A 23,145-nucleotide genomic window follows, 5' to 3' on the forward strand; every position below is an offset into this window, starting at 1 on the left:
GTAATGATACTGCTCCCGCGTCTCTTCGGTTCTTGCCGGATACCTCCGGCTCACTCCGGAACGAGCGGTCTGTGATTGGTCGTTGGTACAGGTGAACCTTGTCCCTACAGCTGTACTAGTATGCGGAAGATGCCGACAATACCGACGGGACAAGGTTTGGTGTATGGACTGGCGTATATCGTCTAACGAAATCTACGAACTTTCTAGCTGCCTTGAAAAATCCATTGGCACCAGAGGTGTGTAACTTTTCAGACGTTGCCAGACGCGTCCTCACCGGAAAAACAGAGGTCAATCGGGAGGCTCTAGTAATCACTGTATCAAAGTAGTGAGTCTGAGTGTGGTCACCTAGAGGTGGAGGGAAGATTGACCGAATGACGAAACAGACTTCAACTCAAAAACACACTTGCAACAATGGGTGCTACTCGTGCGCAAAAGCAGATCTACTTCGTGAAGCTCAAGGAGCTCATCACTCAGTACCGTGGGTCTTCTCATCCGGTATACACCTCCAGTCGACCATAACCTCGCAATGCAGCCTCCATCTTCATCGTCAATGTCGACAACGTCGGTTCCAACCAGATGCACCAGATTCGAGTTGCCCTCCGTGGCAAAGGTGTCGTCCTCATGGGCAAGAACACCATGGTTCGCCGTGCCCTCCGCTCCGTCCTCGCTGAGCTCCCCCAGTTCGAGCGTCTCCTTCCCCACGTCCGCGGAAACGTCGGCTTCGTGTTCACCAGCAAGGAGCTCAAGGATGTCCGTGACATCATCACCGCCAACAAGGTCGCTGCCCCTGCCCGTGCTGGCGCCTTCGCCCCCAAGGACGTCTTCGTCCCGGCTGGCAACACCGGCATGGAGCCCGGCAAGACCTCTTTCTTCCAGGCCCTCGGTATCCCCACGAAGATCGCCCGTGGTACGATTGAAATCGTTTCCGACGTCCAGGTCGTCGTTGCTGGTACCCGTGTCGGTTCATCCGAGGCGACCCTGCTCAACATGTTGAACATCTCGCCGTTCACCTACGGTATGACGGTCGTCCAGATCTTCGACAACGGCAACTCCTTCTCGCCCGAAGTCCTTGATATCGAAGAGGATGAGCTCCTCGGTCGCTTCCTGTCGGGCATCAAGACAATCGCCGCTATCTCACTCGCGATCAACTATCCGACCATCGTCTCCGTTACGCATACGCTCGTCAACTCGTACAAGAACCTCATTGCCATTGCTCTCACCACCGACTACATGTTTGAGGGTGCTCAGAAGGTGAGCTTTCTCGATTTTATGGAGAGGTGGTCAGATGCAAGTGATGTACAAACACAATCACACACTGAAAATACTGACGTCTCACGGATGTATAAAAATCAGACGCTGATGCATTCTGACCTGACTTTGTTTTTGGGCTTGTTGCTGATATATTTTCTTCTTAGGCTAAGGAGTACTTGGAGAACCCCGAGGCGTTCGCCGCCGTTGCTGCCCCTGCTGCCGCTGCCGATGCTCCCGCCGCTGAGGCCGCGAAGGAGGAGAAGGAGGAAGAAAAGGAGGAGTCTGACGATGACATGGTACGTGCTAGTTGTTTACTCACCTCCATAGGTACTGACAAACACTGTTTAGGGCTTCGGTCTGTTCGACTAAGCGCTTTCCCCATGATCTGTATCGTATATTTGCCAAATGCATCGCTGTCGACAGACGTTGTGTTGCAACGAGGATAGTAAACATGAGTGCCTGCGCCGTGTGAGACGTGATGTTGAGATTGAAGGAAATAATCTGTGCGTAATGTGCGCCGCTCCGATTCCGCCAGTTGTAGTGGGGTTTCTGGGGAGAAAGTTCTCGGCCCCTCTGGACTAGGATGTTCCGAGCTACTGTATCCGACTGAATGTGTTTATCGATGGGTGGTGCTCCTGACTATTCTCAGTATTAATATTACTCGGAGGGAAGTGTAGCGGGTGGGCTCGGAACACAGACCGGGCCTGGTTACCTGGGAGAAATCCGTGGAACGTCTCCGCAACCAATAGCATGGCCGCGCCCAGCCAGCGCTAGCTGCATATGACCCAGAAATGTTGTCACCGCTTAGCAGGTTTCCTTGCAAGACTTGGAGTGGATCATAGCATCAGATAAAAATGCAACCTGATACAATCCATTTCATCTGGTTAACCCACTACCGCCACGTCCCTTTTGCGGCTTCAAGCTAGGAGCTGAGCCTAAAGTAGGTACGAGAGCATTCATTACATAGGGAGGCTTCGGACACCACGTTTGCCAGCTTACTCGCTATCCGTCGCGGTACCCCGAGCCTTCGCAGATCCGATAATCTGCCATAGTGCTAATCTGGGACCTTCCTTGTAGTTTCTGGCTGTACCCATAGTGTATATCAAGCTCCCGGCACAGACATGGCTTCCACATCCTCACAGCCCCAGCACCACCTTTTCCCCTCCTGCGACTCCGACTCCAACGTCGCCGACCTGGCTATGGAGGGCAAACACCTCATCGTCGTCTCCAACCGACTACCCATCACCATGACCAAGGATGCCTCGGGCGAGTACCACTTCAAAATGTCCTCGGGCGGTCTTGTGTCCGCCCTATCTGGCTTCAAGAAGTCGCTCAACTTCACCTGGATCGGCTGGCCTGGTTTCTTCATCCCGCCCAAGGACCGGCCGTACGTCGACAAGCGCCTCATGGAGGAGTACTCCTGCCAGGCCGTATACCTCGACGACGACGTCGCCGACCGGCACTACAACGGTTTCAGCAACTCGATCTTGTGGCCCCTCTTCCACTACCACCCCGGCGAGATGAGCTTCGACGAGGAGAACTGGCGCGCGTATCGCCAGGCGAACATGCAGTTCGCCGAGGCGGTCTTGTCGCAAACGACCACCGGCTCGATGGTCTGGGTGCAGGACTACCATTTGATGCTGCTGCCGATGCTCCTTCGCGGGCTTGTGGATGGGAACCAGGGTGGGGAATGGATACGCAGGGAGCTCAACAAGATCACGGAGGGTTTGGAGGATATGGGCATCTGGGACCGGGAGCCGATACCGGGCGTGAAGATTGGGTTTTTCCTCCATACGCCTTTCCCGAGTAGCGAGATCTACCGGTGAGTAGCCCCTGTTCATTTGTCTATGGATCAGTAGTTGACGGGGATGGGTGTGCGCTAGGATTCTCCCTGTGCGGCGCGAGATCTTGCTCGGTATCTTGTTCTGCGACCTCATTGGGTTCCACACGTATGACTACGCCCGGCATTTCCTTTCCTCCTGCACCCGCATTCTGGGCTTGCCTACGATGCCCAACGGTGTCGAGTTCGAGGGTCGTCTCGCCCACGTCGGTACATTCCCCATCGGTATTGAGCCCGCCTCCTTCATCGATGTGAGACACTATCCCAAACGTCGCCTCACCTGTCAACTGACGCGTCTTTTCCCCCTTAGAACCTGAAGAAGGACTCGGTGAAGCAGCGTATTGCCCAGCTGGAGCAACGGTTCAGTGGTGTGAAGGTCATTGTTGGCGTTGACCGGCTCGACTACATCAAGGGCGTGCCGCAGAAGCTGCATGCGCTCGAGCTCTTCCTCACGCAACATCCCGAGTGGATCGGCAAGGTCGTGCTCGTTCAGCTCGCGGTGCCATCGCGCCAGGATGTCGAGGAGTACCAGAATCTGCGCTCGACGGTGAATGAACTTGTCGGTCGGATCAACGGAAGATTCGGCACGGTCGAGTTTATGCCGATCCACTTCATGCACAAGAGCTTGGCGTTCGATGAGCTGTGTGCTCTGTATGCGGTCAGCGATGTCTGTCTCGTGTCGAGTACGCGTGACGGTATGAACTTGGTGCGTCTTCTCTCACTTCATCTCAAACGCACATCACTGATTTACGACGCGTCTCTAACGCACCCAGGTGTCATACGAGTATATCGCGTGCCAGCAGGCCCGGCAGGGCGTCATGATCCTCTCCGAGTTCGCCGGCGCCGCGCAGTCGCTCAATGGCTCGATCGTCGTCAACCCGTGGGACTCGCAGCAGGTCGCGGACGCGATCCACGAGGCGGTGACGTTGCCGACGGACACGCGCGCGGAGAACCACCGCAAGCTGTTCAAGTACGTCAACAAGTACTCGGCCGCGTTCTGGGGCTCGTCGTTCATCAAGGAAATGGGCCGGATCCGTATTGACAATGGCAGTGGCAGCTCCGAGCCGAACGGGGCCGGGGCTGGTTCTGGGCTCGGGCTCGAGCAGCTGCATCTGCGCAAGGACGAGGGCCCTGGAACGGAGATCAAGGGGAAACAGGGGGGTATCACCGCGAAGGAGATTCATGCGCTTGCATGAGGTGGGTTGATGTCAGGAAGCTAGGTTTTCTGTTATCCTTATTTCTGGGCTGTGGATTAGATGGGCTTGTCTCTCTTAGACGTGTGTCCTGTTGGTATGGGCGGCGATTGAACATTGTATCGGTATCTCGCTCGGCCATCGGTCGGTTTCTTTGTGCTCTTTTCAGGATTTGCTGTACACACTACGCATGTTGGCTCGCGTTACAAGATCAATAAAACATTGTACATCAGCAGCACATAGGAAAAGACTGGACCTTTTGTCGACGAGAAGACTGGCACGCAATTTGCAGAAGCGTAGGCTTGTAACGTGGGAATTCGGCTAGCGTTGGTGTAACCGACGCGACGAACTACCTTAGTTTACTCCTCTTACCCGAACCTCTACCATACTTGACATACGTGTACTAGATAATAGACGTCGTTTTTGTCAGGTTGGCCTGAGGATCGGTTAGAGGGGTGAACTCATCCTTTGCGAGGCTGTGACCGGGATATTCGGTAATTTGTAATGTTTCTCACTTTACTCATTGAGACTAAGTACCAGCTAAACTCCGAAACGCCGGGTTTTACAGGTATAAAGTGTAAAGGGCCCTTCTACTCAATGTCAACTCAAGCCACCCTCAGCTAGTATTTGCAAACGATGTCAGGTAAGAAACAAGTGTTCGTTATCGGCGGTACAGGTGAGCGGTTCACGCCAATTTCATGAGAGCAGCTGATAGTCAATGACTATTGTCGCGCGTACGACTGGTGTTAGGCTACGTCGGCGCCTCTGTTATCCAGAGACTGGTCAAGCATCGCACGGCGGCTGAGTCCGAGTACACGGTGCTCGTACGCTCCGAGGACAAGGAAAGGAAGCTAGCAGAGCTCGTCAAGTCTGGTGGGCTGGGCAACGTCAGCATCAAGCTCGTTCGGGGATCGAACGCGGACGTCGATGTGCTCGAGGCGCAGGCTGCTAAAGCTGATGTTGTGTTTTCTATTGTGGGTGATCTGTGCTATTCGCGCCAGGGTTATGAATCTGAGTAAGAGGCGCAGGCTTCCTCGGACGACGTTCCGGCGATCAAGGCCGTGCTCGCTGGCTTGAAGAAGCGGTATGAGCAGACTGGGGTGACTCCGATCTTGATACACACGGTGAGCCTTTGGAGATGATCTCCAAAAACAGCAGTATGTTGATGATTTGATAATAACCTTAGTCCGGCACTGGTGATTATTCTCATTTCTCCGATTTCATTTTTGGTGCTGGGGCGTGAGGAACTCACAATGATTTTCTAGGTGTTATAATGGATAAAGCAGAAGGAAACTTCGAAGGGACGAAGTACTATGATGACACTATTCCTGAGCACTTCGACACGCTCGCGGATACGCAAATTCACAGGGATGTCGATCTGTTGGTAATCGAAGCCGACAGCCAAGGTATAGTGCCCATTCTTTTATACACGTGCGAACGCTAGATTTTTGAGCGCAGGATATCTCAGGAGTTATATCATCATTCCAAGTTTGATATATGGCTTCGCGACTGGCCCGTTGTACGACGCCGGAGTCGGCAATCTCCATTCAATTGCTGTTCCCCTCCTCGTCAGGAATGGTGTGAGCCGCGGGGAGGTCGGCGTGCTCGGCGAGGGGTTATCCAAGTGGCCAGCAGTGCACGTTGATGATAGTGAGTGTTGTGATCCGACTCCGCGCAATGATTATGAGCTAAGCTTATCAAACTGTCTTACCAGCCGCCGACCTGTTTATCACCGTGTACGATGGTGTGATCTCGGGACGAGCCGGCCACGGTCGTGAAGGGTACTACTTTGCGGAGAACGGACATTATACGTGGTATGGCCTTTCCAAGGCAACAGCGGAGGCAATGGTAGCGCTGGGCAAAAGCAAGAGCACAGAGCCTACACCGTTCACTACAGCAGAGTGCGAGGAAATGCCTCTGGTTAGTGGATACTTACCTCTGCCATCATCAATCCGTCAATGTACCAATGTTTACTGATGGCACCTTAACGCGGCACAGCTCCGTGCTCTGGGGACAAATGCGTTATGTCATGCTAATCGAGGGCGTGCGTTGGGCTGGAAACCCAAATACACCGTCGATGATTTGTACAAGAGCGTAAAGCCCGAGGCAGAAATACTGCTCGGCGTCAGCAGCTAAACTACGCCGTATCATTATCAGGTGTAACACACACAGTTGACACATTAGGAATTTTATGTTTATGCCTTGTGGTATGGTTGAAGTTGGCTGCACCAAAGGGGAAGAAAAAGGTGCACGGCGGTCAATCCAGAGCTAAGGAAGTGGCTTGGAGTAGCCCCTGTGGCAATCCAATGAAGCTGAAGTATCGTGAGGGTGCCGGCTGTCAAATAAGCTCACGCTTTAAGTCGTCAATCTTGCGTTGGACGCTGGCGGGCGAGACAGGCTGTCGATGTCTTGATCGCCGTCTGGCCGCGTTGGCGACACGAATGTCTTTAAGCGCGCCGAGATGCCGAGTTCAACGCGGTGCGACGCGTCTGTGATGGCGCCGCGTTCGGAGAGAAAAATCCTAAAGATACCCATTGATGTCTCTTTCAATACACAGGTGCCGCGTCGGACCCACAGCTATATGCAAGGATCTGCTGTGACGATGCTGCAATTAAGCTGTAAGCCTGTGACGACGGTCGATGCCGTCCATCCTGCGCGTCTGTTCTTCACGTCATCTTCCTGACGTCGGAGTCATGTCTGCGTCTACGTATACGTTCCACACCTCACGGGCGAACAAGTTGGGTCTCTGGCAACGACAAAAGGGAGTCGCAGGAGAGTATAAATGTACGGAGCTCAACAGGCGATGATGCTACAACAACAGCCACAGATCACGTTCTCTTCATCGAAATGGCTCCTAGCCTTCAGACCCTTCCAGTTCTCATTGTAGGTCGCGTCTTTTCACTGATCTTGGCCACTCTAACAAAGAGCTGTACGTTAGGTTGGCGCAGGACCTACGGGCATTATCTCTGCCTTATCCTTGCTTCGCAATGGCATCCCTGTGCGGATCATTGAGAAGGATCCCCACCCGCGACTTGGTCAGCGTGGGTCAGGCATCATGGTACGTTCCTTCCATGTCCCGTAAACTAGCGCTTATTCTTACAATCCATGGCATGTAGCCCCGCACAACCGAAATCTTTGATTATCTCGGTGTCCCAGAGATCGCGAAGCAGGCGTACCCGGTGTCTCTGATCCGTAACTTCGAGCCGGGCACCACCAAAGTCAAATCGACCTTCTCAATGCTCCCGAACATGACCAAGACGCCAGGTACCCCACACGTATGTCACCTATTCACCGGCTTGACTTGCATCCCGTGTTAATCCCTGAGTGACTTGCAGGGCGCCGCCAAAATGCTCGGGCAGCAGACACTAGAGCGACTGATTCGCAAGCACATCGAAGAATATGGCGTCCACACTGAGCTCGGGACTGAGCTCTGCACCATTGAGCAGCACGAGGATCGTGTGGTTGCGCACGTCGTCAGGCGTGATGGTGACAAGGAGGTCGAGGACACCATCGAGGCTGCCTATCTGATTGGCGCAGATGGAGCGAAGGGCGCCGTGCGCAAGCAGCTCGGACTTACGTTCGTTGGTGAGACGTACGACAGTATCCGCATAATCATCGCAGATGTGAAGGTAGAGTGCTCGATGCTGAGCTCGGAGGTAAGCCTCTTATGCTTACTCATGCATGCTATGTTCGCTGACATATGCGCGTGTTTCAGTACATACAAATGTTTGGGAGTTTTAATGAGGGGCGAGTCCTCGTCTTCGGTCGGAACATGATATGGGCCAATCAAACTCATGTGTCTTCAGCGTTTTATTCCGACCGACCCCAGATGTTGCTGAAGATGCATTCCAAGCCATGATCTCTGGCGAGGGCATCGACCTTGCTGCCCTTGCCAGCGACAAAGATGCGCTGCAGGCTCACGTTCGAAAGCACACTCTCACTGATACTAAAATCAAGGAAGTGCTTTGGGCTTCAGAGTGGAGGTTCGTTTGTTTTTAAGTTTTGACCTTATGCTAAACATTAAGTAATGCAGGGCCAACGTTCGCATGGCGGACACATTCAACAAAGGCCGATGCTTCGTCGCTGGAGATGCCGCCCAGTAAACAACCTTTTCTACCTTTGCTTCCGCATGTGACCAACCAAACCTACAGCATTCATACCCCAGCTGGTGGCCAGGGACTCAACTCTAGCATTCAAGACACTGTACGTTCTCCCCCTTCTATTACCCATTACACTGAGGATGTCCATTGACATCCTGACCCTATAGTTCAACCTCTCGTGGAAACTTGCTCTCGTCTACAAGTCCCTTGCTCCTCCCTCACTGCTCGAGACCTACACTGGTGAACGCCTCCCCGTCATCGCAGACATGCTCAACATGACTACGAAGCTCATGGAACGCCAACGGACAACCGCTGTCTCTGCCAAAGCATGGGAGCGCGGCCCGCACGTATACATGCTCTACGTCAACTACCGCACGAGCGACATCGTGCTCGAGGAGATCAAGACGGGCATCGAGCCGATCGACACATACGGCACAATCCGGGACGGCAACGTCGTCGCTGGCGACCGCGCGCCTGACGCGCCTGGCGTGGAGGTGCTTGGCCCCACAGGCGAGGGAAAGACGCGGCTGATGGAGATGTTCATACCTACGGCGCACACTGTGCTCGTGTTTGCACCTAGCATGGACGCTGCGCGGCCCCTGTTGGATGGACTCGCCATCTTTGATACGGACGTCGTCCGATCGGCCGTCGTTCTCCCTGCTGGCATCTCCGCTGATTTCGGCGGACTACAGACGAGTGCCCTTGTCTTGGACAAGGAGGGCCACGCACACAGCGAATATCAGGTAGAGCAGAGCGAATCCCGGGTCGTAGTGATTCGCCCTGATGGTGTTATCGGCGCGACTGTTAGGGATGCGGATGGGGTGAAGCGGTACTTCAAGAAAATATTCGTGTAGTGCCATACTGCTCGTAAAGACGTTATGTAGATATCATAAAATATGTAAAATGCATTCCATGTAATCAATCAATCCACGCTCATGTCCACGCCATGCAAGATTGCAGGTTGTTTGCGCCAGCCACGAGCTACTCGGTAAAAGTTTCAGCAAGACCAAATACTGCTTTTGAGCATTGGGCTGATGACGAAATTAGCCCCTATTGCGAAGTCCGGACATTAGAATTCCGCAGAGTTGGTGAACATCCAGGTGAGTCACTCCCAGCTGTGTTGATAAATAAATCGGAGGGGAGTATGAAGGAACTAAGTACTATGACGACACTGTTCTGGAGGATTTCGAATCGCTCGCAGAAACGCAAATCCACAGGAATGTTTGATTTATTGGTCGTCGAGGTGCAGTACTTAATCAAGTCAAGTAATCAATTTCGGCCTCAGCTCAACGCTACTGGTTTTTATATGCAGGACAGCTCAAGAGCTACATCGTAATTCCAAGTTCAATATACGGAGCTGCAGGTGGTTCGCTGTATGGTGTTGGGATTGGCAATCCCCGCTCGACCATAACGCCTGTTAGAACGCCCGATATGTTCAACGAGGAAGGTACTCTGCACGTTGACGACAGTAAGTTTTACACTTACTCACTGGTTATCAACCTTTTTATCACCCTGTACGATGACGTACTCTCAGGTCAAGCTGGTCATGGTCACGGAGGGTACTATTCTGTGGAGAACGGACATTATAGCTGGTATGGTCTCTCCAAGGGTGATCGCGAAGGTGCTGGTGGCGCTGGAAAAAGGTAAGAACGCAGAGCCTACTCCATGGGCTGCAGCGGAGTGCGAGGAAATGCCTTTGGTGAGTGAGCATCTGTTCCTTCTATCATTGATCAATGTACTGCAAGTACTGATCTTGCCGTGCTTTAGCTCAGAAATTTCGGGACAAACGTGCTGTGTCATGCTATTCGAGGGCATGCATTGGGCTGGACACCCAAATATACTGTTGATAATCTATAAGAGTGTAAAGCCCGAGGTGGAAATAGTCAGCGTCAGCAACTAACATGTTCGGAGTCGTCATGTGGTATAACATACGCGCAATCTGTATCTTGCTCCCTTTCATGGAGTTTTCTACCCACAGAATGTCCCCTGATTGAAGTTAAGTGCACGAAAGGGGAATAATTAACTCACGAGCGTACCTTAGGCTCATACGACGCACGGCCAAGTAATTAAGGATTGTTGTATGACCACTCCCGAGGTCAGGTTATGTGCGCAAAATACCCGGCAATGTCGGTCTCGAACAGCCCTTGGTAAGCGATTCTGGTGAAAAAATAATGAAATAATTAAACTTCATCTCGAAGTTACTAAGACACTGATTTCGAGGCGTCGGGATTTAGTATGTATAAATGAGTGCGTGATGAGTGCGGTGGTGCTCGATATTAGTAGTTCACCCTCAAGTCCTTTGGCAAAGAATGCCAGGCAAGAAACAGGTTTTTGTTACCGGAGGAACAGGTGCGTGGTTTTGTATCGTCGACTACTGATGCTGATACATTCATTGTTGACATACAATGTCAGGCTATATCGGCGCCTCTGTTCTACAGAAACTCCTCAGGCACCCTTTAGCTTCCGAAAGCGAGTTGACAGTGCTCGTCCGCTCGGAGGACAAGGCTCAGAAACTCGAGCAGCTCGTTAGGACGACTAGTCTCGGAGACATCAAGGTGCTCCGTGGGTCCAACGGCGAACACGACAAGCTTGAAGCGCAAGCATCTAAGTCTGATGTTGTCTTTTCGATGGTGAGCATTTGTTATCAAAGGAAAAAAAAAGCGCATGATGGGTTAAAGCGCAGTATTAAAGGCAGATGCGGACGATGTCGATGCCATCAAGGCTATCCTGACGGGACTGAAGAAGCGTTACGAGCAGCTCGGAGTAGCCCCTATCTTAATCCACACTGTAAGTTAGACTGGCAATTTCTTTGAAGTTTGACGTCCCTGACTACCTTGTGATCCTGCAGTCCGGAACGGGTGAGCTTCCGTGCTAAATCAAGCCACGATGAGGGACGTGGCGCTTACAGCTACCATCTAGGTCTTTTGGTTGATAAAGCAGACGGAAAATTCGAAGGCCAAACGTTCTATGACGACACAGATGTCGAGCAGATGAACTCCATACCGGAAACTCAAATTCATCGAAACGTTGATTTGTTAGTTGTTGAGGCTGACAAGCAAGGTGGGCGTGTCAACCGTCGGGGTATGTACAGCTCTGATTGAATATACGAGTAGGTTATGCAAGGACCTACATCATCCTCCCGTCCGTCATTTATGGAGTCGCACAAGGGCCGCTGTTTGATGGCGGAATTGGCAACCGTCATTCAATTACTGTCCCATTCCTCATCAGGTCGGCGGTAGGTCGAGGGCAGGTAGGTGTTGTCGGCGAGGGACTCTCCAAGTGGGAGAGTGTGCACATCAACGACAGTAAGTCTTCGGCTGAATATTCAGAGGTACGGAATTGTCTGACAGAGCATCCTGTGATGATATTAGCGTCCGATCTGTACATGATAGTGTATGACAACGCGCTCTTAGGGAGAGCAGGCCACGGTCGCGAGGGTTTCTACTTCGCCGGGAACGGAGAACACAAGTGGTACGACCTATCCAAAGCGATCGGGGAAGCGCTGTTTGAGCTGGGCAAGGTCGACAAGGCGGAGCCATCACCGTTCACGAAGGAAGAAGCGGAGCAGTCAAACTTCGTGAGTACGATCAGCACGTAGCGAGTGCTTGAGGGACTAACGACTAACGACTTTACGTCGTAGCTCTGGATATCTGGGACAAATTCACGTAGTCAATCAAAGAGGGGACGCGCTCTGGGGTGGCAGCCTAAGTATACGGTCGAAGACTTGTTCAAGAGCGTCAAGCCGGAGGCAGAGGTACTTCTTGCTTGACGTCATGCATTGATCCGTTATGAGCAATGTATTATTACCTCATGGAAAAGTGCTCGTATATGAATCCAAATGAATGGATGCGCTCGACATGCATCCACGAGGTGACACTTGAGTCCACTTGGCCTGATTAGATGCTTTGACGACAAAGGCAGCCAAGATGTGAAAGCGCTGTGAGTTCCTGTGAGTGAACGGCGATTGATTCCGGACCGAAATTTTACCATGTAAATTTGGAGGGTAACTTGCCAGCGCAGCGAATACATCCGACCAGAATACTTACCAATTACAGGGGAAGTCAAAATTAGCTACCGGCTAACTTTGATCAGAATCGTGCTAATTCTGAGTTTTGTACGCAATTAACAGCGCCTATCGGTCTTGCTCGGTTACTTGCATGTTGATAAGCCAATGTCGTACGGTGCCCGAGGATGATGAAACATAATGCTTACCAACATTCAGTCGAGTTTCACACTACTGCTTAAGATAGGCGCCCAATTACTGTTCTTACTAAGGTCCGAAAGCGCTGGTTGAATGGGTATAAATGCTGACCCAGAGTACAGAGCATTTTTAATAACGCACGCACCTGTATCCGAGCTCACTCCATCCGTCGCGCGCGAAATATGCCAGGCCGAAAACAGGTTTTCATCATCGGTGGGACAGGTGCGCACATTCACTTGTCAACATACACGATTTGCATATCTCGCGGTACTCACAGCATAGGTTTCATCCAGGCTACATTGGCGCGTCCGTGCTCCAGAAACTGCTTGAGCACCCTTTAGCATCTGAAAGCACTTTCACTGTGCTCGTGCGCTCCGAAGAAAAGGCGCAGAAGCTCGAGAAGCTCGTCGCGACGGGCAACCTTGGTGACATCAAGGTACTTCGCGGCTCGAACAGCGACCTCGATACGCTTGAGGTGCAGTCGGCCAAGTCAGATGTTGTATTTTCGATGGTGTGTACTGTTAGGCAGTCTAAGGATCGGAGCAAGTGATGACACGTCGTGCGCGGTGAAACAGGCGGATGCGGATAACATCACGGCTATCAAGGCTATCCTCGCGGGGCTGAAGAAGAGGCATGAGCAGACGAGCACTGCACCCATCCTGATACATACGGTGAGCTGACCTGAGTATGTTTAGTGAGATGAATAGACATCTCACTGCGCACAACTTTAGTCCGGTACAGGTCCGCAACGCTGCTCACCTCTCTTGCGTTCAAAGGCAATGATGCTGACAACCATACGCTTGCAGGCACGCTGACCGACAGAGCAGAAGGCCGCTTCGCGAGCACGACATTCTACGACGACACCGACGTCACGCAGATCGAGTCCCTTCCAGACACCGCGATCCATCGTAGCGTCGACCTCGCAGTCGTCGAGGCCGACAGGCAAGGGTACGTCAAGACGTACATCATCCTCCCAACGCAGATATTCGGGCTCGCGAGTGGCGCCCTGTTCGACGAGGGGATCGCGAACCGGCACTCGGTCGCGCTTCCGTTTTTGATTAGAACAAGTCTAGCGCGCGGCGAGGCGGGCGTGGTGAACGAGGGTTTGGCGAGGTGGCAGTGTGTTCATATCGAGGACAGTAAGTCTTTTGAGCATCGTTTCCTACCCAAAATCGCTGCTGAAAGAAGGTTAAGCCGCGAATCTTTACACGGCCGTTTATGACGCTGCGCTCGCGGGCACGGCGGGCCACGGCCGCGAGGGGTACTACTTCGCGGGGAATGGCGAGTACAGCTGGTACGAGCTCTCCAAGGCCGTCGCGGAGGCGTTCGTGGCGCTCGGGAAGAGCAATAAAGCGGAGCCGACGTTGTTCACGCAGGAAGAGAGGGAGAAGATACGATTCGTGAGTCTCTGCGGAGATGATATGAACCCAAGACTGATGGTTTGTGCTTCGACAGCTCTGGTTCTTTGGGAGTAACTCGCGTTGTTATGCGAAGAGGGGGAGGGCGCTGGGGTGGAAGCCGACGTACACACCTGATGACTTCCTGTGGAGCGTGAAGCCGGAGATCGAGGCGATTCTCGAGAGTAGCAAGTAGTTTGGGACTGTGCATCGATACAAAGCCTGAAGACGCTCTAGCGTGCACTTGCTAGGTTTTGGCAGCAGGAGCAGAGGAGTTAGTTGATCATGAGCTGTACCTCGTCGCATGTATGCATCAATATGACTGCAACACTGACGTCGTTCATGCGTTGGGTGCTATCTTGGGTACTGCGGCATGAACACCGAGTCGAGCAGCATGTGACCTGTGGGCGCGAGTGGACGCAACAGTACTGTATTTCGTAGCGCAGATGTGGAAAGCATCAGATCCACGGCGGACGAAGTCTTGTCCTTCCCCTGGCGGTGAGACATGTTGATCATGAAGTCCGTGTTCAAGCTCGAGCTGCAAAGTTTGTTATTTCCTAGGATGGTCTCTGGTTACGGGATTTTCCGCAGAGTTCCCACGGCGTCTAGCTGCTGATGCATTTACTAACTACTGTGATTTATAAGCTTATTAGTAAGCTATCCAGCTGTTGCGACGATGACGCCATGACAAAGCTGGATGTATGCAGAGCGTGCATGCTGCACCTCCCAACTATGGCGACGGCAAGACGGCTTTAGAATCGGATGGAATGTGTACTCAGGCTATATATTCAGCCTCGCTCATGGCGTCACACGTCCTCTCATTCCTACCGAAAACCATCTCGCTTCTACTAAGATTGCACTAACACGACCGCGATAATGTCAGGAAAGACACAAGTTTTCGTTACCGGTGCAACAGGTCTGTACCTCGCCATGATCGCCTCCTGATAGAGTGGGATGAACTAAGCGCGAGCGACGTGACAGGCTACATCGGTGGCTCCGTGCTGCAAAGACTCCTAAACCACCCCTCGAGTGCCAACTCCGAGTTCACGGTGCTCGTCCGCTCTGAGGAGAAGGCGACCAAGTTCGAGCAAGCGGGCTACGACAACATCAAAGTCCTGCGCGGCTCGCTCGAGGACGTGGACAAGATCGAGGCGCAGGCGGCCAAGTCGGATATCGTCGTTCATACTGTATGTTTGTCTCCAGAAATGGCGATCCCGATCTAATCTAAACATGCACGGGATATGTAGGCGGATGCAGATGATGTTGGGTCCGCCAAGGCTATCCTTGCTGGACTAAAGAAACGTAAGGAGGAGACGGGCAAGGTTCCTATATATATCCATACGGTAGGCATATGAGATGGTTTTACCAACGGTTCCGACTAACCTTTGCGTTATGATCCAGTCCGGAACAGGTGTCCTCGTCGACAGAGCGGAGGGAGCGTACGAAAGCAAGACGTTCTACGATGACACCGATGCGAACCAGATCGAGTCACTCGCTGACGACCAGCCGCATCGCAATGTCGACCTCCTGGTCGTCGCAGCCGACAAAGAGGGTACGTACGAGAGAGCTTCGAGGATCGAGTTTCAACTGACGTTCCGCGAACAGGCTACATCAAGAGCTACATCATCCTCCCGTCCACGATCTTCGGAATCGCTACAGGCCCGCTATTCGACAAGGGCATCGCGAATCCGCACTCGCAGCAGATCCCGTTCTTGATCAAGACTGGCATCAGTCGCAAGCAGGGCGGCGTTGTCGGCGAAGGTGTGGCTAGGTGGCCCTGTGTGCACATCGATGACAGTGAGCCCTTTACCCGTTTTTGAGGATGCATCTCCATTTTGGCTGAACGGTCTTGCTTTTCTTTTATCAAGTCGCGGACCTGTATGGCAAGGTGTATGATGCCATTCTCGCGGGACAAGACATCGGCCACGGACGCGAGGGCTTCTACTTTGGCGAGAACGGGCACTACAGCTGGTATGACCTCTCCAAGGCGGTCTCGCAAGCTCTCGCGGAGGTGGGCAGGAGTGATAAGCCGGAGCCGACGCCGTTCACAAAGGAGGAGAGGGAGAAGCTTCCAATTGTGAGTTTCATATGTTTTAAGCTTGGCTTGGCGGGCTAGTCAACTGGTCGACTGATCGTTTTCGTACGTGCCGCTAGCTGTGGTATTATGGGACGAACTCGCAGTGTTACTCGAAAAGAGGCCGGGCTCTGGGCTGGGCGCCCAAGTACGGGACCGAGGACATGTTGAAAAGCGTGAAGCCAGAGGTGGACGCGATTCTGAACCTGCAGCATTAGTTCAGACCGATAAGAGGAAAAGTAGTGTAAGAATGGATATGTAGCGCAATTTACACGACCGCGGATACGGTCTCGGTGCCGGTTGCCTGCCAACGCGAACGTATGATGTTGATAGGATGGCAATTTGTCGCTAGTTTGTCGCTCCACACGGTGATGGCTCTCGCGTTCCCGCCAGCAGTCCACCTGCACCATGCCATGGTAAGATTCCAAGCGACGTCAACAACTCTCACCCGACCCGTCACTTCCCCTTCCTCCCTCTCCTCCTCCCGCTCTGAGCAGCCCAAGCTCACCCCAGTCATTCGTTTGAACCACCACACTCATTTCTCCATCTCTGTGTACTCTTTTATGACGACGTGCCCACCTAAATTATCATCTAGCAATGAGCCCCGTCTCTGAACCCCAGTTCGCCCAATCCCACCCCAACGACTCTCACACGACGCTCGCCCGCCGGTTCTCGTTCCCGACTTTCAGCGGCACGACCCCGCACGAGTCGCTCTACATCGTCGTCATTGCCGCCGCGGGCGCTCTGCTGTTGTTCGTGCTTATCGCGGTGTACTGTTGTTGTCGCCGCCGCCGCAAGAAGAAGAAGCAGGCGCTCATGGTGCGCAGCTCGGTCTTGTTCAATGCGACGAATATTATCAAGGCAAAGCAGGGCGAGCATGATAGCCAGGTATATGAGCGCAATGCTGCAAAGGAGCAGGAGGAGCAGGAGAGAGAGCGTGAGATGGAGATAGAGATGAAGCGGGAATTGAAGAAGGAGACGGAGGCTCCAGAGCAGCGAAAGTCTGCTGGAAGGTTTGGCTCGGGGTATGGGAGCGCACGGGGACGGGTGGAGGTGGAGGTGCTGGTGTATCAGGGGCAGCAGCGTCGCATTACCCAGCCGAGGTCTGTAGACGCCCTCATTTACGTATTGAATCCTTATTCAACTGATCTTATGTTCCAGTCCACCTCCGTTTGCCAGCTACAATACCCCCGCCCGAAGCGAGCCAATCTCGCCCCTGCCAAAGGCTGCCATTCGTCCAGATCTCGTCATGCGGCACAGTGGGTCGCCCGTGCAGGGAGTGCCGACCAGCCGCCCCCGTGTCGTCGAGCCTGCGTCGCCGGCATCGGCCTACACGCACCAATCTGCCGTGTTCGAGATGCAGCAACGGCAGGCTCCCGTCAACTTTGGCGACTACGAGATCGCCGAGCCCGAGCCGCCCACGCCGACGTCGATGTTCTCAGCGCCGTCCATCTACTCCTCCGCCCCGCCCACACCCGTCGACTTCGACCCGTCGTCCGCGTTCGGGTTCACACAGAGCTCCCGCGCGAGCGTCACCTCCGGCAAACACGCCTCTCTCGCTCCCAGCACTGGCAGACGCGCGTCCAGCAAACGCGCCTCCCGATCCTCTCGCGCCTCCCGCGCGCCGTACATCGCGCAGCAGAGCTTCACGCCCGCGTCCGGGCGCCCCGAAGAGCTGTCCGTCTCACAGGGCGAGCGGCTCGCTGTGCTGCAGACGTTCGCGGACGGCTGGTTCCTTGTCGCCCGCAGCGGCGGTGGCGGCGGTGTCCGGCGCTCGCTGCTCAACGCCATCTTCCCCATGCCCGACTCGGATCCAAACGCCGTTTCGAACGCGCCGCCGGGGCCCCAGCCGCAAGAAGCGCGGTACGGCTTCGTGCCTGAGTGGGTGTTCCTTAGGTCCGCGAAGGGGCTGCGTGCGGAGCGTCCCGAGCGCGTGGAGAGCGCGAGCGAGGCGGCGTTCGAGGCGCTCAGGCGCGCGGAGGACCCGGGGCATGCGACGCTACGGGTGACAGCAGCAGTGTAGGCTCTTGGTTGTCCGGCGGGTTGCTGTACCCTTAGGGCGCTCTTTCCTTGTTGCCCCTCCCCTTCCTGCCGTTGCGCATGCTTGACATCCGATTCGGCGCATTATAGTGCTCCGTTGCTGTGTCCGTCGCCCTGTTGCACTGGTTCTCTTTCCCTCCACCCCTCCCCCTCTTCCCCTGCTCTCAAGCACGTCCGCATCCCCGCTACGCTTTCCCCATCCTGCGCTGCACATCCCCACTGTTGTGTACTACCGGGTCCCTCCACCACCTCCACCACCCATCGCCACCACCGCACGCGCACCCTCTCTTCGTATACTTATGCTATTTTATTCTTATTAGGCTTTGCGTCGGCGTTCAGCCGGGTATTCAGATATTTATTGTGTATTCACGTGTACTTATCGTAGCTCTGTGGATATACCCTTCTGGGCACTAAGTATAATAACTAGTGCTTCTTCGATACCAGCGTCTTTTGCTTGCGAAGTATTGTGCTGCTGCCGTGTACGGCTGGTGCTGATGCGGGAGGTCTTGCGGCCCTGGCGTTCTTCGTAGATTCAGCGGTACCCCACATTTTGTGGAATTCCCGGACGACTTTAATTCGTCCTCGCTTTGCTTGTCCGGTTGGGAACATGGATTTTTGTGCTCTGCGGAAACTATTGTGAGTGACAGTGCGTCCTCCGAGGGTACATTTATTCCTACAAGGCTGTTGTAGCTATCATCAACCGGGCTGACTCCCTTTTACATGAGCGAGTTAGGCTACTAGTGCCTGAGTAATTTCCTCGAAATGAAGTTTTGCGCTCTTCAGGATCCTGAGAAATACTAAAAGAAAATCAGCAATATAGTACGCTGCCTACGACTCGACGGATGATATAGGCTATGAGTCTTAGGAACGATAACGAACGAAACTCAGCTGCATCGTGGAGAGGGAAATGGCTGGTACTACAATGTGTACCTGATAACAAACAAGACGAAGGTGCATAAGTATAACATGCGAAAATAACACAAAATATGTGCAACATATCTCAGTCGTGTAGAAGGAAACGGCTGAGGTTACGGGCGAGACAAGCGCGTGTATGAGTATGAATGAACTGATCACATGAAGTTGAAACCAAAGTCAAGTAAATCTAAGAACATAACGTGACGGATTGACACGAGGCTAGAGGGATACACTTCAACAATAAGAACATTTCTGCAAAAGCAATTTAACTATATATTCATCGCCACATATTCCACCATGAGTCGTCCAACTCCAGGGACCAGTCATCGGAAGGATATGCATCGATAGAATCTGAAGAAGACTGGGTAGAAGAAGCTTGGAGTAACCAACTCCATCCTGCCGGATTGGTTTGTCCTGAGATAACAAAGAAGTCAACTTATGTCCACCATTCATTACAGCAAGTCTGTCGATGAGGAGACGAAGGGTTTACCAGACATTGATATGGGGCTACCATGGTCAGGGCTAACGCTCGAACCGGTCGTCACGGCCTCATCGTTTGGGATCCAGTGAGGAGCAGCATCGGTAAACCAAGCGTTCGTGGATGTCGACGGAAATTGGGGTGTATTTTCGTGTGCCGGGGCAGGAACAGACGCGTTAGCTGCAAGGTCGCCGGCTTGAAGCTTTTCGTGGTGTTCCTTCCATTCGATGCTCTCTAGAAGAAAATATCACGAGTCAAAATCTGACACAAGTACTTAGAGAGGGAAAGCCTTGGGAAAGCTCACCGTTGAACCTCTCATAGTGTACCTTGGATCTCGGCTTGAGGATGTTATGGGCATGCTGGCAATGGCGTCTCATGCCACTTGGATCAGGGCCTTCCGCGGAACAAATGAGACACCTGAGCGTTTTATTCTTTAGGCTAGAACAGAGATGAACTGCTTCGTTATATATGGTTTCAGCAAAAGACACGCACTGTATACCGTTGATGTGAATGCGAGCATCTCTAACGCTAGTGAAGCATTGGTTGCATTTAGTGCAGCGGTGGCACTTTGACTATAGATATCAAACAATAAGTGGCTGACATGATCTCAGGCTATGTGAGGAGACAGACCCGGCGTGAGGGGGGTGGCATGACACGGTGAAGAGGGCGGTGACCTGACGAACATGGATGGTGGTCATACCACTTTATACACATTTACAGAGCGGACATGCAGAAATCGGCAAGAGCGGACATACAGCAAACAGGTAGTGCAAGCGCTGATCCCTGGCGCTGAGCGCTGAGCCTTTGATCTGATGAGCGCCAGAGGAAGAAGGGGGCCAAAATCAATGTCCCCAGAAACCTGCCCCAAATAGGTTTCTGGGTCCTTGATATACCTGAGTACTTGAGTGCAGCCTACCTTAGCTTGACGCGTACCGATCTGATGAGTTGCCTCATAGCTCCTCTGAAGTAGGTTGGACAGTTTCTTGAAGGGGAACGTTCGCCCTGTAAGATGCCCCGGTCTGGCGACGAATCCTCAATGGTACCCGGAAAACACGGCTACGCTGGGATTGTGTCCCATAGCTCCTCCGAACCCGAGGATGTTCGCGCGTCCTATTAGATGTCTTGGGCCTTACGACTTGAAATCCTCCATGTTATCCGGGAAGCGTGACCGATTTGGGGTTGTGTTAGCTGGCTCATAGTCTTTGGCCATGTTGCTTGAAGATACCGACGTTTGTGATAACGGCTGGAAGTTATCTGCTGTTCGTCATCCACAACAGTGAGAAAGCGTGAATGTTGTTATATTAGTAAATAGTTAGATAGGGCAATGACGCAAGTGCAACATAGGGGCGAAGGGGGATGGGTTCCAAATAGAAGACCGGGCACCGTTAATGTTAAGCGCTCGTCCGTGCATCCGAGCCTGGATCTGCATTTGGATCTGCAGCGTCGACGTCGCTACTATCCCCGTCCCGACGGTCCTGCGATGAGCATTTCCGAGGGATCGTGCCTGGGTCTGAATCTGGATCATCGCACTATCTTCGTCCCGTCCAGACTCCGCGGCTTGACTCGTGAAGGCAGGAGCGCTAAATAAGCCGAGTCAGGCCGCGGAGTATCATATACCCAGTGGAAACCTGCTCAGGGCCCATACGGGCGTATCCGGGCGGGTCGGTTTATTGGAGCACAGATAAGAGACGAGCAGATTTCGCATCAAAGAAAATACGGGCGCATCGGTGAAAATCACTTCACGTGGCCATGGCGCGAGTAGAGTAAACAGGAATTCAACGCGTTTGGGAAGTCAGGAAGCTAAACAAACCCCCGAACTGCCCGATACTATTAATGGCATGTTCCTCATAGCGCTAGATTCAAGTATTGATGCTGCTTCGTGAATTGCCGAGCGCATATGTGTGTGTTAAAAAGCTGAATCAGGTAAGCTAAATTCCAGTGATCCAAACTGGTTTCAAAGGTTCGAAAATCTTTCAAGGGTACATCTTAGATTTTACTTATTACGGCGTCGGATTGGCGTCGGAATCCTTGTATGGTTTCACGCCATCGCAGCCGTGCTTTAGAGACCGTAGCATATTCGGCTCTGCGCATACTATAGTAATCCATCTGATAGGAGGGCGTCGCCCTTCCTGCCAGTGTACCTGCACCATCTCCTTCCCTTCTCACTACCACCACTTCCGTAGTCTCTCAATCCGACGACACTCTTCTTGGCCTCCTCTGCAGCTACAACACTCCAGGCGCGGGTACACAACACTTCCACTTCCGGCGCTGTAGAGTGATCAATCCAGTTGTTTAGACAGCTCGGCGCAGTTGAAGCACAGAGGGTGAGCCCGCTCTCGTATTTTGGTCTAAACTTTCTTCATCAATCCACTTTCACAAATGTACCGTGTCGCTTTCTTTCCCTGTGAACATTTGTCGTGTTCACTGCTCGTACACACCAGCCTCCTATATCCCACATGCATCCCCTTGAGACTTGAGATAGTAGATTATAATCGCATGTATAACTGTATTTACCAATTATTTACCGTAGTTGATAATGAAAATCCAAGTTGGGTTTGGTATTCATAATATCCATCAACTCCATTGTCATAATCTACTATGGTAGTCTATTTAACACTTTGAGCTCATATCGTCGGAACTGGGTCGGAATTGAGTGCACCGATCCGCCCATATACGCCCAGATGGGCCCAGATAGCCATCAAATTATGACATGAAAAAATCGGTGAATCGTCCAGCCATATGGGCGTATCCGGGCGGGTAGGTCGATCAAAGAAGGACATCAAAATGTGCTCCAATTCACCGACCCGCCCGGATACGCCCATATGGGCCCGGAGCAGACTCCTATGATATAAATATCATAGGAGTCTGCCTCCCGACGGTCCCGCGAAGAGCGCGCGATACGTTCTCGCGGACGATCCAGGAATATTTAAAATACGGTACACCCCATATGCATGACCTGTCCAAAGCTCTAGACGGGGTTTCGTTAACATTGGCCGGCCTTGTTTATATATTATGACTGCTGTAGCGCCTTAAGTTCGTGGTGGGTGGGAAATTATTAAATTAAATACCACCTGTCCACCTCAGGTCAAACGGTCCTCTCATCTTTATCCTGTAGTGAAGATATTATCACAAGGGGTATCAATCCAATGAGGACATTTATGAGTGCTGTTTATATAGTTATCTTATTTTCTGTACAATTTTGTTGTTTGCAGGCCTGTCCACCTGTCTAAGTTCGGACAGGTTGGCTGAGAGTGGACTGTCCGATTGCGGCCATTGCCGATTTTGGTGCCTTGCAACCAGCCTGCAATCGGTATACTAAATTTGCGACATAAGGTCGTAATGCTATAAGGGCGCGTCAACTCTTGTTTCTACTTCCTACTTCCTACTTTCTACTTGGACCTCGGCTACCGAGCCAAGAAAATGACCCTAACCGTGTGAACGCGAGTGCCAACTTTTGGTTGGTGCTATGGGGTGTAGCCACTCCTACTGTTGTGTTTCATCAAGTACTAGTGTAGATACTGTACTGGTTAAGGTGTATACCGTGAGGGTAACCCACAATATACATCTTAACCAGTGACGCTAGGATGTTAACAGGATGAGAGGTTGAAACAAGGGTGGAGATGCCAGGCTTGGAGGTGCGATCTCTTTGGTGGCTG

The 23,145-nt window shown here is 52.6% G+C and overlaps 8 protein-coding genes across 8 annotated transcripts; 7 read left to right on the forward strand and 1 right to left on the reverse strand.

The window, feature by feature from the left end:
* Window positions 1-192: 192 nt before the first annotated feature.
* On the forward strand, window positions 193-1,907 carry CONPUDRAFT_80544 (uncharacterized protein). The gene is made up of 6 exons (XM_007767299.1): window positions 193-236; window positions 286-325; window positions 384-478; window positions 533-1,251; window positions 1,416-1,547; window positions 1,600-1,907. The coding sequence occupies exons 3-6, from the start codon at window positions 412-414 to the stop codon at window positions 1,618-1,620; spliced, it is 939 nt and encodes a 312-aa protein (XP_007765489.1). The 5' UTR covers window positions 193-236; window positions 286-325; window positions 384-411; the 3' UTR covers window positions 1,621-1,907.
* A 627-nt stretch (window positions 1,908-2,534) lies between these two features.
* On the forward strand, window positions 2,535-4,287 carry CONPUDRAFT_50375 (glycosyltransferase family 20 protein; the record flags this gene model as incomplete). The annotated part of the gene is made up of 4 exons (XM_007767104.1): window positions 2,535-3,073; window positions 3,135-3,342; window positions 3,402-3,797; window positions 3,865-4,287. The coding sequence occupies 4 exons, from the start codon at window positions 2,535-2,537 to the stop codon at window positions 4,285-4,287; spliced, it is 1,566 nt and encodes a 521-aa protein (XP_007765294.1).
* A 374-nt stretch (window positions 4,288-4,661) lies between these two features.
* On the forward strand, window positions 4,662-6,484 carry CONPUDRAFT_119605 (NAD(P)-binding protein). The gene is made up of 9 exons (XM_007767671.1): window positions 4,662-4,785; window positions 4,853-4,960; window positions 5,035-5,258; window positions 5,313-5,408; window positions 5,471-5,480; window positions 5,550-5,690; window positions 5,743-5,934; window positions 5,999-6,204; window positions 6,283-6,484. Exons 2-9 carry the CDS (start codon window positions 4,921-4,923, stop codon window positions 6,418-6,420), a joined length of 1,047 nt encoding a protein of 348 aa, XP_007765861.1. The 5' UTR covers window positions 4,662-4,785; window positions 4,853-4,920; the 3' UTR covers window positions 6,421-6,484.
* A 647-nt stretch (window positions 6,485-7,131) lies between these two features.
* CONPUDRAFT_151096 (uncharacterized protein) lies at window positions 7,132-9,238 on the forward strand (the record flags this gene model as incomplete). Its single annotated transcript, XM_007767672.1, has 9 exons — window positions 7,132-7,167; window positions 7,223-7,342; window positions 7,401-7,559; window positions 7,620-7,940; window positions 8,000-8,048; window positions 8,114-8,267; window positions 8,318-8,383; window positions 8,436-8,487; window positions 8,552-9,238. 9 exons carry the CDS (start codon window positions 7,132-7,134, stop codon window positions 9,236-9,238), a joined length of 1,644 nt encoding a protein of 547 aa, XP_007765862.1.
* A 1,455-nt stretch (window positions 9,239-10,693) lies between these two features.
* Window positions 10,694-12,153, forward strand: CONPUDRAFT_142505 (NAD(P)-binding protein; the record flags this gene model as incomplete). Its single annotated transcript, XM_007767673.1, has 8 exons — window positions 10,694-10,733; window positions 10,797-11,014; window positions 11,076-11,171; window positions 11,233-11,242; window positions 11,304-11,444; window positions 11,498-11,689; window positions 11,777-11,961; window positions 12,025-12,153. 8 exons carry the CDS (start codon window positions 10,694-10,696, stop codon window positions 12,151-12,153), a joined length of 1,011 nt encoding a protein of 336 aa, XP_007765863.1.
* A 2,705-nt stretch (window positions 12,154-14,858) lies between these two features.
* Window positions 14,859-16,274, forward strand: CONPUDRAFT_151098 (NAD(P)-binding protein; the record flags this gene model as incomplete). The annotated part of the gene is made up of 7 exons (XM_007767674.1): window positions 14,859-14,898; window positions 14,964-15,169; window positions 15,230-15,325; window positions 15,384-15,534; window positions 15,588-15,779; window positions 15,851-16,059; window positions 16,137-16,274. The coding sequence occupies 7 exons, from the start codon at window positions 14,859-14,861 to the stop codon at window positions 16,272-16,274; spliced, it is 1,032 nt and encodes a 343-aa protein (XP_007765864.1).
* Window positions 16,275-16,653: 379 nt separating this feature from the next.
* Window positions 16,654-18,079, forward strand: CONPUDRAFT_88391 (uncharacterized protein; the record flags this gene model as incomplete). Its single annotated transcript, XM_007767675.1, has 2 exons — window positions 16,654-17,159; window positions 17,218-18,079. The coding sequence occupies 2 exons, from the start codon at window positions 16,654-16,656 to the stop codon at window positions 18,077-18,079; spliced, it is 1,368 nt and encodes a 455-aa protein (XP_007765865.1).
* A 1,209-nt stretch (window positions 18,080-19,288) lies between these two features.
* Window positions 19,289-20,140, reverse strand: CONPUDRAFT_70923 (uncharacterized protein; the record flags this gene model as incomplete). Its single annotated transcript, XM_007767223.1, has 5 exons — window positions 19,289-19,425; window positions 19,502-19,723; window positions 19,794-19,906; window positions 19,982-20,061; window positions 20,120-20,140. 5 exons carry the CDS (start codon window positions 20,138-20,140, stop codon window positions 19,289-19,291), a joined length of 573 nt encoding a protein of 190 aa, XP_007765413.1.
* Between the last annotated feature and the right edge of the window lie 3,005 nt (window positions 20,141-23,145).

The sequence above is a fragment of the Coniophora puteana genome (genome assembly GCF_000271625.1).
Source record: "Coniophora puteana RWD-64-598 SS2 unplaced genomic scaffold CONPUscaffold_3, whole genome shotgun sequence".
Classification (NCBI taxonomy): domain Eukaryota; kingdom Fungi; phylum Basidiomycota; class Agaricomycetes; order Boletales; family Coniophoraceae; genus Coniophora; species Coniophora puteana.

Bases quoted from the DNA above. Each gene is read 5' to 3' on its own strand.
- CONPUDRAFT_80544 (XM_007767299.1), top strand. From the start codon at position 412: ATGGGTGCTACTCGTGCGCAAAAGCAGATCTACTTCGTGAAGCTCAAG. The intron at 1,252-1,415 runs GTGAGCTTTCTC...TTTTCTTCTTAG, and splicing joins TGTTTGAGGGTGCTCAGAAG to GCTAAGGAGTACTTGGAGAA. The intron at 1,548-1,599 runs GTACGTGCTAGT...AACACTGTTTAG, and splicing joins AGGAGTCTGACGATGACATG to GGCTTCGGTCTGTTCGACTA.
- CONPUDRAFT_119605 (XM_007767671.1), top strand. From the start codon at position 4,921: ATGTCAGGTAAGAAACAAGTGTTCGTTATCGGCGGTACAG. The intron at 5,691-5,742 runs GTATAGTGCCCA...TTTTGAGCGCAG, and splicing joins AATCGAAGCCGACAGCCAAG to GATATCTCAGGAGTTATATC. The intron at 5,935-5,998 runs GTGAGTGTTGTG...CTGTCTTACCAG, and splicing joins AGCAGTGCACGTTGATGATA to CCGCCGACCTGTTTATCACC.